Source organism: Mycetomoellerius zeteki, unplaced genomic scaffold (genome assembly GCF_001594055.1).
Source record: "Mycetomoellerius zeteki isolate Tzet28-1 unplaced genomic scaffold, Tzet1.0 scaffold164, whole genome shotgun sequence".
Lineage (NCBI taxonomy): Eukaryota > Metazoa > Arthropoda > Insecta > Hymenoptera > Formicidae > Mycetomoellerius > Mycetomoellerius zeteki.
In genome coordinates this window covers 599,795-618,951 of record NW_017256594.1, presented here as the reverse complement: position 1 = coordinate 618,951, position 19,157 = coordinate 599,795, and the positions used below count along the sequence as shown (strand labels likewise).

Below are 19,157 nucleotides of genomic sequence, written 5' to 3'. Positions count from 1 at the left end.
TTTTATTACCATAATGTTGCCCGTGGGACTTAAAAACTTAAAGTTTTTTTTTTAATAAAAGCTATAGTCATTTTAGAGAAACATTCCAATAAAAATGCAAGTTTTGAACATTATTTATTGTAGGTAATAAAATTATGATATGTCTTAAATAATTATTTGGAATAATACGGATGAATTAAAATGTGGAACGATCAATTTAATTTGAAATATTAATTTCTTCAGCTTCAATTTATCTGATATTTTCAGACTGTGTTTCGAATCCGGCAAACGTTATCGGCACGCAGTCTATAAAACTGAAATAATATATTTGCAAAAATTTGCATCTAATATTATTAAGCATTAAAAGAACCGCTTTAACTGAAAGTACGATTATTTCTATTAATTAATTTATTTGAAATAATAAATTTCCTTTAACGTATTCCGATCAAAGTAGTTGGAAAATTTCGAAAATTTAAGCAATATCAGCTTTTGTGAATTCCACAACTGTATTCAAAATTTTCACGATGTTGTTCATGGATAAAAACCGATAGCCTCGGAATTGTTGAGAGGGATGCGATTTGCAACGATCAATTAATGAAGTTGCGAACGAATTTCCGTGCATAATGCCGTAACATGATTGTTCTGCCGGACCTGTTCAAACACAATTGCGCGCGTATGTGCGTGCGTGTCGCGGAAATCAAGCTTATCGGCTCTAATTAGACACCTCATGCGAGAGTTCCTGCTGTTTGTTATCGATATGAGATCTCCGGGCTGCAAGTGCCGCAGCGTCCTTCCGCGTTCGCTGTGTTATAGGGATCACTAGAATAATCGTATTCCCATTTCCCATACAGGGTCGCCATTATCTACGGTATTGTCCTGTATCTCACGATTTATGTACTCTTTGCACGATTTTTACCGCATAAACATATTATTGCAATTTCACGCGAGCCAACAGATATCTATCAGATATAGGTATTTTGTTTTTCAAAGCGTTTCGCGATTACTCCAATAATTTTGTTTTTCTCTGATTAATCAGCACATGCAATCTAATATATATTAATGAAATTTATACAATATATTAATATTTGCAATCTTACATCATTTCTCTATGTATAATAAAAATAAAAGGAAATATTAAAATGCTTGATCAGAACATCTGGTTTAAAATGTCAGAAATTATTATTGAGCTACACATTTTTTAAATTCTTAAAAAAAGTTGTCATTATTATTTCTCAAAAAAATATATTCTAAGTTTCTATAATAATACTTCCGAATATGTTTTGTAGAATAAAAATGTTATGACGATATTAGTTGGTACTATTTTTCGCTTAAGTTTGAATATGCGATGCTATTGTCAGTTTTCTACACACAATAGCATAATGATAAAATCATAGTATATATTTATATATATCGGATATAGCGCGTGATACAACGCGATTTCATAAATATATATGGAGATCTTTTTAAATGTGAGAAATATCGGAAATCGACGTACGATTTACGAGCTTGCCTCCTTTCATGCAATCAGCGCTGAATCGAATATGCTTTCCGTTGACGCCTTCTTGTGAAGCAGGTTCGTTTAGTCGCTTTTCTAACTGCGGCCTCCGCAGGAAATCGATCTCGTCCACTCTAATTAGGAGTTCTGCGGTCTCGCGGTGCAGTACCATTTACTATTGTGTCACGAGTGCGAATGAAATTGCCGTGCAAAGTGCATTTGCCTAAAGGAGCGAAAAATCGGAGCATTCGGACATTTTTATCCTTTCTCTTAAAAATTTCTCGTAAAATATATAGCCTCATAAAACTCATAATATAATTAACTTTCATGAAACGCGTTGCTTTTAAAGCCAGAATCCGTAATTTCCGAAAAAACTGAATCGTTTAAAGACTTAAAAATAGAAATGGATTAAAAAGCTGCGTTAATGGCTGTAACAGTATATGGGCTTCACGAAAAAGTATCATTTGTCGCAAAATTATGATTACGACGTAATCCCGTTTTTATTTCAAATCTTTATTTTATATTTCAATAATAAACAGAGACTCCAGAGCTAATCTCCATCGAACGTTCATCCCACTTTCCCGCTCGCTTAATCATCCGATATTCAGTTTTTACATTTTCACGGTATTAAAGCGTGCATTTCGCATTTTCTGGTTGAGAATGGCAGAAATACACGCGCAGCTGGTTGCCCTCCGGGCTAGAAATTTCGAGGCGCGCGCGTCCAGCTTTATTACGAAGCATATTGAGAATCGTATCAGGATATCCCGTAGCGGTTTTCTCTGGTAAGATGAATAGATTCACAACTAATAATTTCCCGTGGGCATCCACGCGTCCCATCCCGTCACCCCCGCATGGACCATTCGCACGATGGACAATAGCTCTGAAAGTGGAGTTACGGGATGTAGAATAAGCGGTGCGGCCAGGTGAAGAGAAGGTGTATTGGTAGTGGTAGTGGTATTAGTAGTAGTGTAGTAGTAGTAGTAGTAGTAATAGTAATAGTAGTAGTAGTAGTAGTAGTAGTAGTAGTAGTAGTAGTAGTAGTAGTAGTAGTAGTAGTAGTAATAGTAGAGAAATAGAGAGAGAGAGAGAGAGAGAGAGAGGGTGTTGAAGAAAGGCGGAGGCAGGGATAGGGATTGCACGAGTAAATGCCCTATTCCGTTGTTGGAGCTGTTTAATTACTAGTTATCAGTTGAAAGGCAAACGGGAGGAACGCGCGAGAGAGGGTGTGTGCGCGACAGCGGATCCAGGAAAGAAGAGAGACGCAAAATCGGATTATGGCGAGAGCTGCGAAGCATTCGACTGTGGTGACTCTGAATTTCTAGCGGAATTGCACTCCTATTCCTTTCTCTCTCTCTCTCTCTCTCTCTCTCTCTCGCTCTCTTGCTTTTTCTTTCCTTTTTTTCTTCCGTGCGATTCGCCTAATGAAGGCTGATAAGGCAGCGATAGATTCAGCAATATCGGCAGCGGCTTAGAGCGTCGCCCGACTGAGCATCTCAGAGGGAACGAGATGGCTTGTACATTAAGTCGTAAAATCGAGAGATCTGCATTTATTAAATGTTTCCTTCGATTTTATCGCGCGAAGAAAGTCCCGAGCGACGAGATTTCTCAAGTTGAATCAATCGCAATAATTTGACAAATTGTTGTTGTTCGCTAGATAATTTAAATGTCAATATGAATATAGATATATTTTGTACATTTTCTGAATACAACATGAATAGAGAACAATAGTACATTTGGTACTCTAAAAGCAATATTAAAATCCTGCCTTGAGGAAACTTGCGGTATCTCGCGAATTTTGGCGGCAATGCGATAGGAAGTCTTAAAACTTTGATGTTGTCGAGAAGATGAAAAGGGTGAGATAGGAGGCAAGAAATATCAGAGTGAAAGTGTACATGAATGGAATACAATAATTTAAACAATTGTGAGAGAATCGTGGCAAGTAGACGTTACGTGTTACGAGAACAATTATTAGACGCTGTTTAATATTAATCTCAAAATTATACGCGCGACGAAGACAACTTCACAGTTACCCGACTTCGTGAAAATTATTTCGTGAAAATCCTTCTGTTTTATTCATCTCCGTAAACTTTTCGATATGCGAAGCACAGTAAACAGAGAGAAAAGCGAAGAACAAGCAAATTTTATAAAAAGAGAGTTTACCGAATATTTAATTAACCTTTCTTGATACAATTTTATTTTAGCGCAAAGTATGATGCATTTATAATTTATATAATCATCCTCTCTATTGGTTTTTTTAAAAAGTCATTTAATATATTCTAATTTCTTATTATATTTAGTATAAATTAAAAACGCGCAATATATTTTAATACACAATTTTAATGTAATATGAATTAAATTAAATTAGATTTTATTGAATTTTAGTGATATATACACATATTGATATTCTCGGATGAGAAACAAGATAAAGATATATGATTGAAAATTTATTTTCACCTTCTTTGAAATATGCAGCTTTAAAAAATTGCAAATACATTTTTAGGAAGAGATTTGCAAATTTCGATAATGGGATATTTATTTAGTTCGTTGCAAACATTAAAAAAAATTCCAATGACACAAAAAAAAACAAGAGTAAATAAAAATCAAATATAAATATGCTTCGGGACAGTTCGGATGTAATCATTCATGGGCGCCTACGGGAGCTTATAAACCGATAACAGATTTTCGCCAATTTGAACCTGTCGCAAAAAAAACTGCGTATTTTCTAGATAGACATTTAATGTAAAAAAAATTCGATTTTTGTGATAAAAGTCTGTTAGAAACGTCTAGATTCTGAATACATCGGAAATTGAAATGTATCATGTATTTCTATGGCTGACTTCCGTTTATTATATTTTATGACACCTTACATTTTACTTTTTATGTTCTATTAATACTGCACACGATACGCGAAGAAAAGCAGTCTAATGATGAAACCGCACGAACTGTACGCACGATATCGCGTGATTAGCAACTCCACTCTTTCGTTCTTGCTCTAACGCTTTCACAATGCTGATACACAATGCATCGAAATTTTGCGAGTAGCTTTCACTCCATTTTTCCGCTCTGTAAGTGGATAATGTTGAATCACGTCAATGATCGATTATGTAGGTAGTCTATTGTTTGACTGAACAGAACCGGGCGCAATAATAACGTAATTAACGAAAATTTGAAAAGTACTATTACTGAAAAATAAATTTTAAATCCTGCGAGAGTGAATAATTTTAACAGAGCTAAAACTAATAGTAAAATTGAGACAAACGAATAATTTAGTATAATGTTTATAGTTTATATCATTATATGTATAATGGTTATATGTGTATGATATTAAACAAATATATTAAAAGTATGGTCGTTATTTTACTCAAAATATAATGGTTTATTCATCGTTGTAAAAATGATTGTTACTTTATGGAGAGAACAGATTTTTAAAAATTATTTTTTATTATTCATGTATCATTTCTCTTTGCTAGTTTTTGCTAGTTTTTGCTAGTCATCGCTTTTTTTATCGTGCTTTTTTTATTCATTCATTTCAATATATACCTATAGATACAGCCATTAGCACATCTTATGGAACTTTCCATAAAACGATTGAAATGGCGGTTTGATGAGAATTCCGTATATAATGAGATTATTCAAATGATTGAAATTCGGATATTGTGCATAGCCTATTTCCGTAATAATATTTGTAACACCGGAGAATATCGATTTAATTAATGGGTACGCAAAATGTGGTTTCGTGGTAATGAATAATGTGAAAATTAAGCTCTTGTAAAATATGATACTTTTCACGGATTTGCGCGATTTGATGCATCACGAATTGCGGACCTAGTTTTTAAGAAAGATATACATGATACATAACCAATATACACGTACAATATAGCCAACATTACAAAAGCCATATTAAATTATTTCTCTGAGAATCGCGATGGCATTTATTTTGATCATTAATATTCCACTGAAATTATGGAACTTCTGTACGATTATGTGGTTCAATATTCTATCAGATTGCAGTCGACCATTTTAATCACTCTATGATTTAATGTATTCTTTTTGTATGCTGCGGGAATTCAAAATGGATATTTTTTTCGTGTTTAAATATTCTGTGATCATTACTCGCGTGTCGATTCCTCGATCGCGCCATTAATCGTGGATTTGCATAATTTTAATTAAAAAGCATGCGTTTGCGAGCGATCGAGAAACAAATTTCATTAAATTCTTCGACAGTTGTCGATTAACTGGCTGCTTCCGGATTTAACATTAACAACAGTGAACGTCGGGATCGTATATTTATCTGAGGATAGAATTCGTGCTTGACAAATTCGTGTTCTTGGATTATTTCGATATCTACAAAATATATTGGACATACATTTCGTAACTTTTAATGAGCTACTCGGTTGCGGTTGTAAATTATCTTATTTATTTCCTACGTTATAATATGTAAAAAGTGGCTAAGATTCACATAAAAAAAATAGATATCTACTTTGAAAATTTTAAATATGTATACTCGTAAAAAATTTTTTTTTCTTACAAGTGTTTTGTAAAAATCTTTCGAAATTATTTAAAATATTTGCGCATTAAATAAACCAATCGGTAGACCAATAAAATTTTATATGAAAGAGATAGTCGAATAAGTAGATTTGGAGTACCCTGTACGTATTGTCTTGCGAGAAAGAAATTCTTAGCGTGCAATTGCAATGGAAAGTTATGCAACCGTGATAACTTCCGATGTTGTTAGGTCGGCATAGCCGAACTTTTGCTATGTAATGAATGAAAATAAAGCGCGCCGTATGAAATCCGTAGGCGGTACATTAGCGTAATGGAAAACCCTTATCTCCGTAGCAGTCATTAAATTTAAGCTCTTTTATATAAGGATAAACTTCCTTTTGTCACGAATATTATGGAAACACATCTTGCAAGCTCACGAAGTTAACGAGAACTTTTTCTGGTATTACATGTGTCTCGTAAAGCAGTCACTTTGGACTGAGTGTAATATATCAAAGCATTTATCCATCCTCTTTAATGATATTTTACACAGGGATAATTGTATCATAGCGTATCATATTACATTATTGCGATTATTACGATTAAAATATTTGCGTTAATGTGAAAAATGCTCGTGTATTATCAAGCTATTATTACTCATATTGAGCGCAAAAGCAATAACTGCTAACGACGCTAATATGCATCCGTATATATAGCTTGTATTATATAATGTAAAATTCAGAATTTATATTGTTCTTTCTTTCTTTTCAAACTAATTTGTTCCTCACAAGCTCATACTTTATTTATCCGAATACGCGTATTATGTGTCAAACGTGTTTTATACGTTTATAAGTTCAGAAGGGGTGGAATTATAAGAGCAATCAGTATTAACTGACGGGCTGGATGTGTAGGGACATAGGTAACCCACATAAATCTCAGACTCACCAAGCGTAATTCGAAGTTGTTTTTGTTGCACGGAACCACGCGTTCTGCTGAGTGGACTTCGCAGCAAGAAGTGCAACCCATGGCTTCAGCCCCGGTTCAGATTCGGTACTATTTACTAAGCGTGTTCCGCGTTTGAGTTCTCGCTTTTTTTTATTCTTCATGGCGATTTCATTTAAAATCTATGCGACATGAAAACCTTCCAATGAATCTAATTTGACACCAAACAACCCTAGTAGAAATGTATGCAGTTTTCCTAGACACCTATCCAGTTACTATCTAATATTATTGTGTTCTTTAATTAGTTGTATCAATACTGAGTAGGAAATGAACAAGAACTTGATAGAGTTTTATTCAGAGACTGAAGCAGTTTTCCTGGTAAAAATTTGTGCAATTTGCGTAGATACTGCCCAGTTATTGTCTAGTATTAATAGATTAAATTACTAGTTAAGATAATCCATAGAAACTGGACGAAAACTGAGTAAAGTTTTATTGAGTTTTTTATACAACATTTGGACTGATTTTTTCCAAGATATTGTAATATATTAATTCAGTTGATAATGCACGCATCATATGATGTGTATAAAAAAGTTAAAAGAGAGTATATATTAAAAGATTTTAAAACTATGTAAAGTTTAATGAATGAAAACGCGTAGAAAAATATAGAACAAGGAAAAGGAAGAGGAAATAAGGATTTTTGAAAATAAGGGAAAAATTTTGTGACAGAAATGACAACTACAGTTAGGGTTAAAAGTAAGCAAAAGACAAATAAGGTACATATTAAGGTTATAAGAATCATAATGCAGAAAATCTTTGGTCTATAATATATATTATATTATGCTATTTTTAGTACAAAATATATTATGCACAAAAGATTTCCTGTATTATGACTCTCATAACCTTAAAATTTTATAATTAGCAAGCATGCACAAAATATGAAATATTACTAGTCCAATAAAATTGTCCATTTCATGAGCAGTTGGCTCGCTTATGAATCAATTTAATAAACATTATCGTTGTGTTTCTATTCAGTAAATGGATTCAGTTTTACGCAACTTTTGTACGCAGTAACTGCAGCAAAGCGTTACATCCTGATTGGAATCCTAAGTAGTTTTCCTTCTCAGTTACTAGACAGAAATTGGTGTAACTGTTTAGTAACTGCTAAAAAAATGCATGAAATTTCTACCAGGGAATATTGTCTGACAACTTTGAATTACGTTTCACCGATATGACATAGATTGAGAAGGTTAATTGAGAGAAAAAGTTCTTGTATTTCTGCGAAGTAATCTACCGCAAATAAGGGGATTTGATATGTGGATATGTTCATCCTGTTTTATGACGGATCCGTAACTATAACTCAGTTTATATGTACAGAGTCACGTTAAGATATATTATCACGTATAATACGACACCATATAACTTTAGATATTATTAGGTACAGTATAAAGTTTTGATATGCATGTATTTCACACATTACGTTGATATATTCATCAAAGAAATGTAGTATAAACAGAGTTTTTTATTTTTCGAATAAATAATGATTGTTTAACTCTTAACGTTAAACAATAATAAATACCTACAGTTACTAAGGACATATAAAAGTCACGCGTCGAAATTAATGCGCAAATAAAATTTTTAATATATTTCATTACATATATACGTTAAAACTTGCAATTTATACAAATTAGTACTTTTAAATATGCTTCCAAATGAACTCGACTATATGTTTATTTATTTTTCGCTTAGAATTGTGATCGATAATACGATGGATCTACAATAAGAGATATTTTCGGAAATGACATGATTAAGAGAGATACGGATAAAGGTAAAATCAATCGAGCATAATCTTCGAAGCAACGTACTGCCCATTGCCAAGGGATATCCACGAAGTTTCCAGATGCAATCGCCGGAGGCTGCTTTCACAGCTATTAATCCGATCTAATCTCGGGTAATCCTATTGGTATATATGTATATATATATATACACATATATATGTGTTGACAAAGATACCAAAAGGTACGAAAAGAGGAATGGGTACTTGCCTCCGCCGGTGGTTTTCCGGCGTTGCTTATACATTCGATCACCAGCTCGCGATCTTCGGTGGTGACGAGGAAGTCACCCTGTAAGATCTTCGGCTTTTGCGGTGGTACTAGCACGCTCAGCTTGGCAAATCTCGATCGTAAAGCCGGCTGTCCGTCGTTTGTCGGCGAAGCCTGACATTGATACGTGCCGTCGTCCTCGAGTTCCACCGGATATATGTGCAGCGAAAAATCACCTGTAAGCAGAAAAAAAATATGATCAATAAATATTGAAGTCTAACAGATTTTACATGATATTAAACATTGATATTAAATTTTTCATGAGCTTTCGCTGGAATCAAAATTGCGTTCAACTGATATGGATATTGTTATACTTTAACATAAATTTGATTTGAGTTTTTATCGTGAAACTATAATAGAAGCGTTTATCATTAGTCTAGGGCAAACCATCTAAAAATATACAGATAAATGAATAAGACATTCAACAGAAAAAGCGCAAATAACAAAAAAATATGAATTTACCAACGCATGGTATAAAAAGAAATACCTATTTAAAAAAAGTACATAAAATAAAATGAATGAAATAAATAAAGAAAACGATTAGGAATGAGCAAGAACATAATGAATATAATAGTAATATGATAATAAAGTTATAAGTAAAGAACGAACAAGTATAATAATAATGAGGAATATTGGAAAGTTGTGGTAAACAATGGTCTCTCTAGATATGTATGTTCGTCGAAAAAAATCGATTCCAAATTGAGGAAAGGATTTATCATTGAAATACAATGCGAAGTGGAAATAATCTCTATATTATATGGATACTCTCTGAATTGTAGACAATGGAGGAGAGATCGAAAAAACGATATTCAACTGCAGCGGAATATGTCAGTCGCTTACAGCATCGCGTCGGAACGCAGATATGGAATTTATCACGGCGCGGTTTTATTTTAAATTCGTCGCGTATTCACGTAAACTGTCAGGCACCATCCAGCTTGATAACTACCATCGACGAATTAGAGCCAGCTCATCCTACTGTGAGGAAGAATCTCTCTCTTCTCCCCTCTCCCCTTTTTCCACATCCATTCTTCATCTCTCTCTTTCTTTCCTCTTCCCAATGATTTTCAACCACCGCCACTACTACCGATTCCCTCGTCAAATCGCGAGAATATACGCATTGTCTGTCGAGCGAAAGTGGCGTCGTCGCTCAAAAGTATCGCAAGCTCGTCGATTCACGCCGAGTCGCATCACGTATCACGGTAACGTATCGCGCTCGAATAAATCCGCGTCGCCTGTACAATTTATCCCCCTTTCTGTGTGTGCCGTTGCTTTCTTTCGCGCATTGCCACTTTTTTTTTCTACATCATCCTGTTCGACCGTCCTCTTGGTCCTTCTCACAGATCGATGTCACGCATGCATCCTGATGCATATAACATTACGCTTCTCGGGTCCGCGAGCGGAACAAAGTGAACGAGACGAAGGCGACATTCCGCGTATATGATACGATGGTTGAAGGGACAGCTCATGGTCAGACGGTAAAAAAAATGTAATTGTCAGTCTTCGTGCGTGCATGCGACGAGGAATAATTTCTACAATAAATTGCACCTTCACGATAAAGCCGGCTGACAACGGCGGCGCGTCCGACCGGGGACGCACTAAGGACACTTTCCGCCTAGGTGTCAGCCCAAATTTACTGCCCTTATATGTGAAATATAAAATTTCACAGAAAATATGAAGCAAGTTGATAAATGTATCCCGAGACGATAATATCATTTCTGTGAAATTATTAATTTCTTTTTGAGAATTGATACAACTGACAAGTACATTATATATAAGCAAAAAAGTATTATAAACCGTATGAGAAGATGAAAGTTATCTGAAATTATTAAATATGTATATAAATTTTATAATTGTCAAAGATTATATTATAGAATTCAGATTATATTATAGAATCGGTAAATTAAGAAAATCAATTTTATATTACGAAATTAATACGCAAAATACTAATAAATAAAATTTTTAGATAAAATTGTTATATATTACTTCTCTCTTTCTCTCTCTCTCTCTCTCTGTAGTTTCAACACAAGGAAAAAGTTTTTCGTTATTTAATTTGACATTCTATTTAGCACCTGCATTATAGAGTACTATGGAGTATGAAACTCTATAAATGATTTTTTATTTATTCTCTGTTAGGATGGTGTCCCTTGATTGTCGCGCTTCTGTTCAAAGCTACGGTGGCTTATGCCCGATGAAACGTGTATGAGCCGCTCGTAATACCGCGCGTTTCAGCCGTTAAACGTCAGGGCGTTATCGAAAATAATTTCCATGGGAAATTTTGTGTGGTACGGTGTGGGATGACGCGAAAAGCTTCGCCGAGTCACTCGTCCGTGATGGTCGCGCGAGTAAAATTGACGAGCGCCCCTGCATTAAATGATAAAGCGATTTTTTGCATTTTTTTATATTTTATTTTGACTGCAATGGCATATTCATTCGCTATTTCCACCGATGTGTCAATGGTCGATTTATCCTTTCGAATCGTACAACTTTATCGAACAGTATTATGTAAAAGTAATTTAACCCATCAACTAGCAGTTCCGAGTAAATCAAGTTTAAAATTTCGAAGAAATATTTTAAGCTATTTTTCCTGAATGGCGTGTGATATTGAATTTTACTTCAATCATTTTTTTTTAATGCAAAGTTTTATATTGCCGGCTACACAACTTTTTACAACTTACACAACCCGTTTTTTTTTTCAAATTTCACGGTTTAACTTATTTTTATATGATACCTTCCAATTAGTGTAAACCGAATAGCGGAAACTGTAACCGAGCGATAAAGTGCATTCACCTATATCCACCTACGTTTGTGGAAGTTAAAAGCCAATTGAAACGTACATTTTCTTGCTAACTACAATTAACGCTTCTCTCAGGATCCCCGTTGAATAAACTTTGAAACTTTGACATACAGAACATCGTTCGTAGCTTTCTGTAATACTACGATAATTACTTTCGCTAGATATAGTCAATGTTATATATCGCGATGTCAGTTAGAACGATCATCTATAATGCCCTCATAATCAGTTGAATTTACTTCGACGAACGTAACTTAGTAATTTTCATGCCGCGAACTTTTGGCGTGCTATTGTTTGCGCAGCTGGTATCGTACGACTTTCTAAAATAACTTTCTCTTAAAAGATCTACATTTTACAATTTTCTTTTATGTTAAGTTTACTCAGAGTTGTTTCGAAATGTTTTATAATGATGAATATATTTTATGTTTAAATTGGTGGAGTTTTGCTAGAAAATACTGTATTGGTTGCAAATGCAATATCGTTGAACAGTGTTTTTCAATCAGACTTTTTCACAAACTCGATAAATCTACATTTTTAATATTTTCGTTTAATATTTAGGTCCTCTCAAGATTATTGCGAAATAATAGGTATATAACGATAATATAAATGAAGATATCTTACTAAAAAATTGAGATATATATCTTAAAGATGCCAACAGAAATTTTTTTGTCGCTAATATATATTTTCTTTTATGTTTTATTTTTATATTTACTTACATAATATATGCGTTGTTTAGATCTTTTACATCTCATGTTTCATTTTTTTTATTACTTTTATTGGTAATAATATTATTCGGAAGATGGAAAGCTTCGTACGGTGAATAGCCGACCGGATGAATGATGGTGACAACTTCTTATTTACAAAATGTTAACGTACGTCAGTGTTACCGGGTTAGGAAGTTTTACGGAAGAGATCCTTGAATACTACACACCTGCGCGTCAAGTAAAGTTTGTTGCATTAAGCGTGAAAAATTATAATGCCAGAAAACTTTGACGTCAGACAGAAGTGAAGTGAACTCTGATTATATTAAAACTCCTCGCCGAATTTTTTGAATAATGAATCGTCACGGATATTCGATTAAAAAATTATAAAAACTCTCGAAACTTTCGTAATTATAGAATGTCGCCTGTTTTGATCGCAATAAACTTATCTGATATTTAGTTTCCGTGAGATATTTTAACAATTACGTTTTATTGTGGCGCAACTGTTTTGATATAGCGTTAGAAGTCAAGTCTTCGTGAGACACAATTTGAGAACATTTCCGATGTAAGGGTCTGACATAAAAGCCGGACAAAGGAGAAAAGATCTTTTGGCAGCAAAGGTACGAGAAGAGTCGTGAAGACTTACTCGATGCGGTGAAACAATACATCGCGAGCAATTAATTAACTCCTGCGTTGTCCGCTCCGCTACATACAAACAGCCATAATTAATTTTAATTACACGAGTCAAGAAACGAACATTGTATCATAAACCGTTGCGATTAATTACAATTTGTTGCTGTTAACTGTTAACAGAGAGTACAATACTACAGCGCATTTCAACCGACCAAAAATCGTGAAAATCAATATTTAGCTATTTACGGCTTTTGACGGATGCAACGATAACGCGAGAACAAATAAGAAAAGGATGAATCGTGAGAATAAAAAGGGAATTAATGTTTCTGAATTAATGTATATTTAATGTATTTGCTGCTAGCAAATATATTTACTGAGGTAAAATGTTTCTGCTAATATTAATATTATAATATTATACGATTGTGATGAACCCGACGTCTACGACGTATCGTTTGGTTCTATCTCGCGAAATGTTGCAACGTAAGAACATTCTTCTTAAGCACTGGGGTCGGCTTTGCTCATTAATATCAGTTGAATTTTACAAATACGATTCTCGGCGTCGAGAACGTAGCAAGTCCAAAGTTTGCGCAGCAGAGAATTTCACCCTTCCGGATGCATAATTTATGCGGGTACTCGGCTTTTTTCGTTGGCAGACTTGGACATTTTATGCTTCAAAGAGCATAAAAATGGCGACGGTTTAAAAAATTCCCATCCTGTCCCGACGTCCGCAATTTTGTTATGTCGAAGTTGAGATTGTCATTTTAGAAAAATTGCGCTTGAGACACGAGTACATATCTCGGGAGAAGGTTATGCAGTACAATATTTGTTACTTGAATACTAAAAAAAACGATATATTGCGACTGAGAAACTCATACTAAGAATAACAGCGGAGAATACGGCAAACAGATTTTTCCCGAAGGAACGTTGAGAAAGAAAATATATTTGGATACTAAAACGCTATCAAAAGATGCGATATGTTGGCGGTAGATATGAATTTTCAGCAATATAAACGTAAAAATACCGGGTGTCGGAAATCAAAATATCAGCAAGAAAATTTTCGACAAATTATGTAAAGAATATTATAAAGTTATGCTTATATTATAAAGAATGTTATAAAGGTATATTTTTATTTCAAGTAGTGTTTGAGATATAAGAATTTAAATATAGCCAATTATAGATTACATTTAGATGGCCACCTAGCTGTTCATGAATCGCACGTGTGACAGATAAGTAAGCGCTCACTTCAGCGTTTAAACGTAGTCCGTCTAAACGCAATTAGCCATATTTAAAGCCTTATTATTTCACAAATTATTGCTTAAAATAAAAATTTACAAATAACTTTTTTACTTAATTTAAAAAAAATTTTTTTACAGTATTTTGATTCGTGAATTTCATAACATTTCCTGTACACGGAGAAAAATTTTTTTTAAAGTTTACCCTGACAATATGATAGTGGGATCGTGGGACAACATTGTATTTCGAAGAATTTTAATGTAAATCTCTCTGATCTATTAATAAAACTATAATAAAGTATAAAATAAGTTTAATTAATTTTACTGAAGTGCATGGTAAAAATCTTTAAAATATTGTATTGTACCATAATTACCATATTTTCAGGGTAAATTTTAAAAGAAAATTCTCTCTGTTTAGATATTTTTTCCATTTTGCGTTATAGTTATAGCGACATCTTATCTTGGAGCTTCTGGTATTTGTGCATTAATAAATTAATTGAATCGTGGACCTGGCGTTATAATCCAGATAACCTTAACATAAGGCCATTAATCCTTTAACCAGAAACGTGTTGCTAGTTGTTTTGGTAAACTCTCCCTCTCCCCCCTCTCTCTCTCTCTCTCTCTCTCTCTCTCTGAGCTTGGATCTGTAACTAGACAAACGGCGTGATAACATCGCGCGCGGTTACCGGCCTTTATTGCAATACGTAGTAAATCACACACAGCCTAACTAACAGTGGATTGTCTTTACACGCGATGCGATTACGCTGCAAATTTCGTTCTTCGCTAAGGTGTCCGGTCATTCGGCTTCGCACCGTGAAAACCAGGTGCAGAGAGCGAGAGCAAAATGTAAAAAAAAAGAGAGCGTTCGATAACTCGAGCGGTGTGCACGAAAGCTGCAAAAATATCGAAAACGTAATCCGGTGGGTGTCCCCGAAGCTCTCTGATACACGTTTGCGAGAACGGCGCGGCAGCCGCGAACGAGCCTCGTAAAAGCTTGTGTGTTTACTGTCGACGAGGTTGCGCGTGGATTTGGTCTCCCGGCACGAAGTAATCGCGTAATCAGCGGGCGCGGCTTTATCTACTCCGGCATATCGGCATTTGGGTCGGCCGTTGGGTAGTAGATTCGGTGTCCGAGGATCGGAGAGAGCTGCAAACGGGCAAACGATAACATCCTACGGACATCGTTCGCAGGACGCAACGAGGGTTGTATGCGCGAGGGCGCAGGTCTTTATCACGACGATAAATCAGCGCTCCGTCAATAATACGGCCAGGCCTTTCGCGTAAGACGTCGGGTACGCCGTGCACGTTAACACGCGGGGCACACGGACGAACGGACACACGCAGAGACGTACGCTATAGGCCAGTTAGCTCGGGTATGTAATAGCGTGGCCATAATTCCCTCCGAAATTAGTAACGGTTAGGCCTACAAACGGCCGGTAGGCAAGCGAACGCCTGCCGGACGAGCCAGTCGTGACATTAATCGCGTCTGTAAATTTCACGAAAGCACAGCCGGGCATTGCTGCGCACTTGGAAACTCGTGGTGAGCTTCGTCGCGGCGGGGTGGTGAACGGGGGAGGACGTGGCGCGATGCGAACAAACGGCATTAACGTTCGTCCGGCTGAGCGGATTCGATCATCGAAGAAAATCGATACTCGTGAAGCGACGGCTGCCGCCGACACCATCCACTGTTGATTCTGATTATTCTCTACCGTGACGTAATTCTTTTACACCGATCAATCCAAAAAAAAATGCAGGGATTATGTTCTACTTTCAGGTAGATAGAAACATCTAGTTAATTTAACTCCATAAATCAGCTTTAAGCAAGAAACGGGAACAACTATTTATTTCAAATCAGATTTTTGTATCGGCTTTCTGCAGAAAGATTTTCTACGCATCTACCTTCCATCTCGGCGTTAATTTAATAAAGGTGCATTAATAAAGGAATTCTTTTTGTAGTGCAGGATTATACACAGGGATTTGGCTTGAAACAGAGATTTTATTTCGAACCTTTTAATTTTCGTAATCAGAATTAATCTTATGTACATTCTATGTCTATTTACCTGTTATACCTATGTTATACCTGCTATATCATGATTGCGGTTTGATTATATCAGAGGCAAATATTTGTTGCATTTTCCTTCACGTATCGGCCACCTGGCATGGGCTAATGCATCATTACAGATAGTTATCCTTTAATCGACAAACCAACCATACATCCTAAGGTCGCAGCAATTGCCAATTAAGCGCATCTGGATATCTGATTGGTGCTAACGTAGACCTCCATTCGCGCATGTGCAACTGGAAATGCAGCTCCGAATTTGCTACCTCGTAGAGTGAACATTACCATATGGATAAGGCAAGATTTCGGTAAAAGTGCTTTAAAGCTCAGCTTCGAAATGCGGTTGAATTTTTCATGCTGCGATAGAACATGCTGACTGCATACGATTTGCCATATATTTAAACATTGAAAAATCTTTCATTTTTCAAATAATTTTACATTAATCGATAATGTTTACAAAATGAACGTGACTATTTGAAAAATTTCAATCAGATAATAAAAGTTTATTTAAAAAATGAGGCAATAGAGAGCGACGTATAATTATGAGTAAATACGCATTTATCTTTGGGGAGTTCCGCTAATTTTTCTACCACTCGGAAATGTTCCAGTATACGCGACAAAAACTTCGAAACATTGATCTAATATTTACAATGTTGTAGCGCCATTATTCAGGCCAATTATCGCAACGATATGGTCTCTGGATGGTTTGCAAATAGAAGGAAGATGAACGATATGTGATGATTACCACAATGATAGTACAGAGCGACAGGTCTCGAAATTATACTCAGCTTTTACTGCACAACGAGGTTCAATCGACCCTATTGGCCACCACGCCGACGATCGTATTGATTTCGTAAACCAGCCCGCGTATCGTGGTTTCTCGTTGCGGTTCGGAATTCGCTAAAATTTCAGTATCATATGCTCGTTCTCGCTATTATTTTGGCGCCGATGACGGTGTTGATTTGTAACGAAGTAATACGTTCATGATATCCTGCAAATTAAGCGCGCATTAATAATGGCTGTATTATTTATGAGAATTCAATTATTTCATCTTTCTAATATTAGATTGGTTCTATTAATCAATTTTATATACGCGAAATGTCTAATTGATATACGTGTTTCTGTATGCGACGAATTTGATGAATAAACCACAGAGTGATGACGAGTATATTGGAGCCGAAAGAAATTAATTATGTTTGTAGCAGCTTCACAATTTACAAAATTAATACGCGAGCATAATTAAGAACTTTCACATCCTCATCTTTATTACGAACGCATCTAGTACAAAATGTCATACCATTTGATTTATATATATATATATGTATATATATATATATGACATATTTTTATTTTTAACAAAATTGATACAGAACTAGTGTCCAATCGAATACCAAAGTGAAAATTGAATAATTAAGTGATATAACATTTCGTGCGCCGTCTCGTATATCTTTCTGTTTCAGTCAAAATAACAATTTAATCCTTTTAATTTTAATAAGAATTTAACAAGTTTAATTTTAACAAGAGAGATTTTGATTTTCAGTAATTAATGGCTGCTATTTTAATGCAAATATTTTGCAAACACAAAAAACACTCAAGAAAGTAGGATTGAACTAAATTCAAATCCAATGTGTCATTAATACTTGGCGTAAATTGAACGTGTTATTATTTCAATTATTGATTATATAGTTTCATAAAAGATGATACAATTTGAATGTACAACTTGCATGTAGCTGTTACGTATACCTCGTACGCATTCAAGAAATTCAAAGATTTGTGAACTTACAATATTTAATGTATTGTTTAAATTCTATAGATGCGAAAATGACTTATGACTATAATTACTATTCTAAACATGACAGATATAAATGTTAAAATCTTATAGCATTATGTAAAATCTTATAGAATTAATTTTTCGAATAAGTTCTAGATTTTTGTGAAGGAAAATTTAATTGAGTCAAGCAGTTTCATGTCGAATGTCAAATAACTGCAATCTCAGGATTTTTAATCAATTATTTTTTAGTAATAGACATTTATAAAAAAAAATCTAATGAGTAAGGAAAAATGTAGTGGGTCAAAAATGCCATGTGTCAATTAAATTTATGTTATAACTGTTCCGCACGTCTAAGGTCGTTCCCCATAAAAATTACTTAGAATTAACCGAGATTTTTAATCAATTTAATCTATTTCTTTCTAGTTTTGTCCCTGGAGAGAAACGGAGAATGAATTAAAGCTCAGTTAATTTTAACTAACGTTTATGGGAGCGACCCTAAGCCAGGCGCGCGAGTTACGACTTCTCACGGAAGATTAAATGAAATGCCGATAAACCGCTTACTTACACGGAAAATAGTTATGCGCGGTCAACTTGCTGATCTTTCAAGTCTGGTCTATGTATATAATTTCATTAGAGGGTGACGTTCTTTTTTTCTTCCTTCCTTTTTTATCGAGTCCATTTTCATTATCTCGGTGTTAGACGCGACATCTGCTGAATAAGAATTCGTGATATCCCCGCCAGAAATAGGTGTGGGCGGAGGTTTGCGATTTAAATTACGTCGGCCGAAGTGTGTATCCGGCAGAATATAATATCTGGCCTGCGAGTGTGGTGGTAGTGAGTGAGAAAAATACACCGCGGGAACCGGTAAGGTCGATTAATCGGCTGCAGTTGCAGCGGCAGGAGCGGCACCGGATCCGGTCGAGCAGGTTGGGCGCCCCCGATATTGCTGCCATTGCTGCTGCTGCTGCCGCTG

At 35.2% G+C, this 19,157-nt stretch overlaps 1 protein-coding gene across 1 annotated transcript in view; it reads right to left on the bottom strand.

The window, feature by feature from the left end:
* The window catches only part of LOC108721197 (irregular chiasm C-roughest protein), a 129,630-nt gene that overhangs the window by 22,617 nt on the left and 87,856 nt on the right, over positions 1 to 19,157 (bottom strand). The window contains exon 3 of the mRNA XM_018445605.1: positions 8,941 to 9,173. Within this exon, the coding sequence (XP_018301107.1) occupies positions 8,941 to 9,173 (233 nt within the window). The remainder of the gene's footprint in view (positions 1 to 8,940; positions 9,174 to 19,157) is intronic.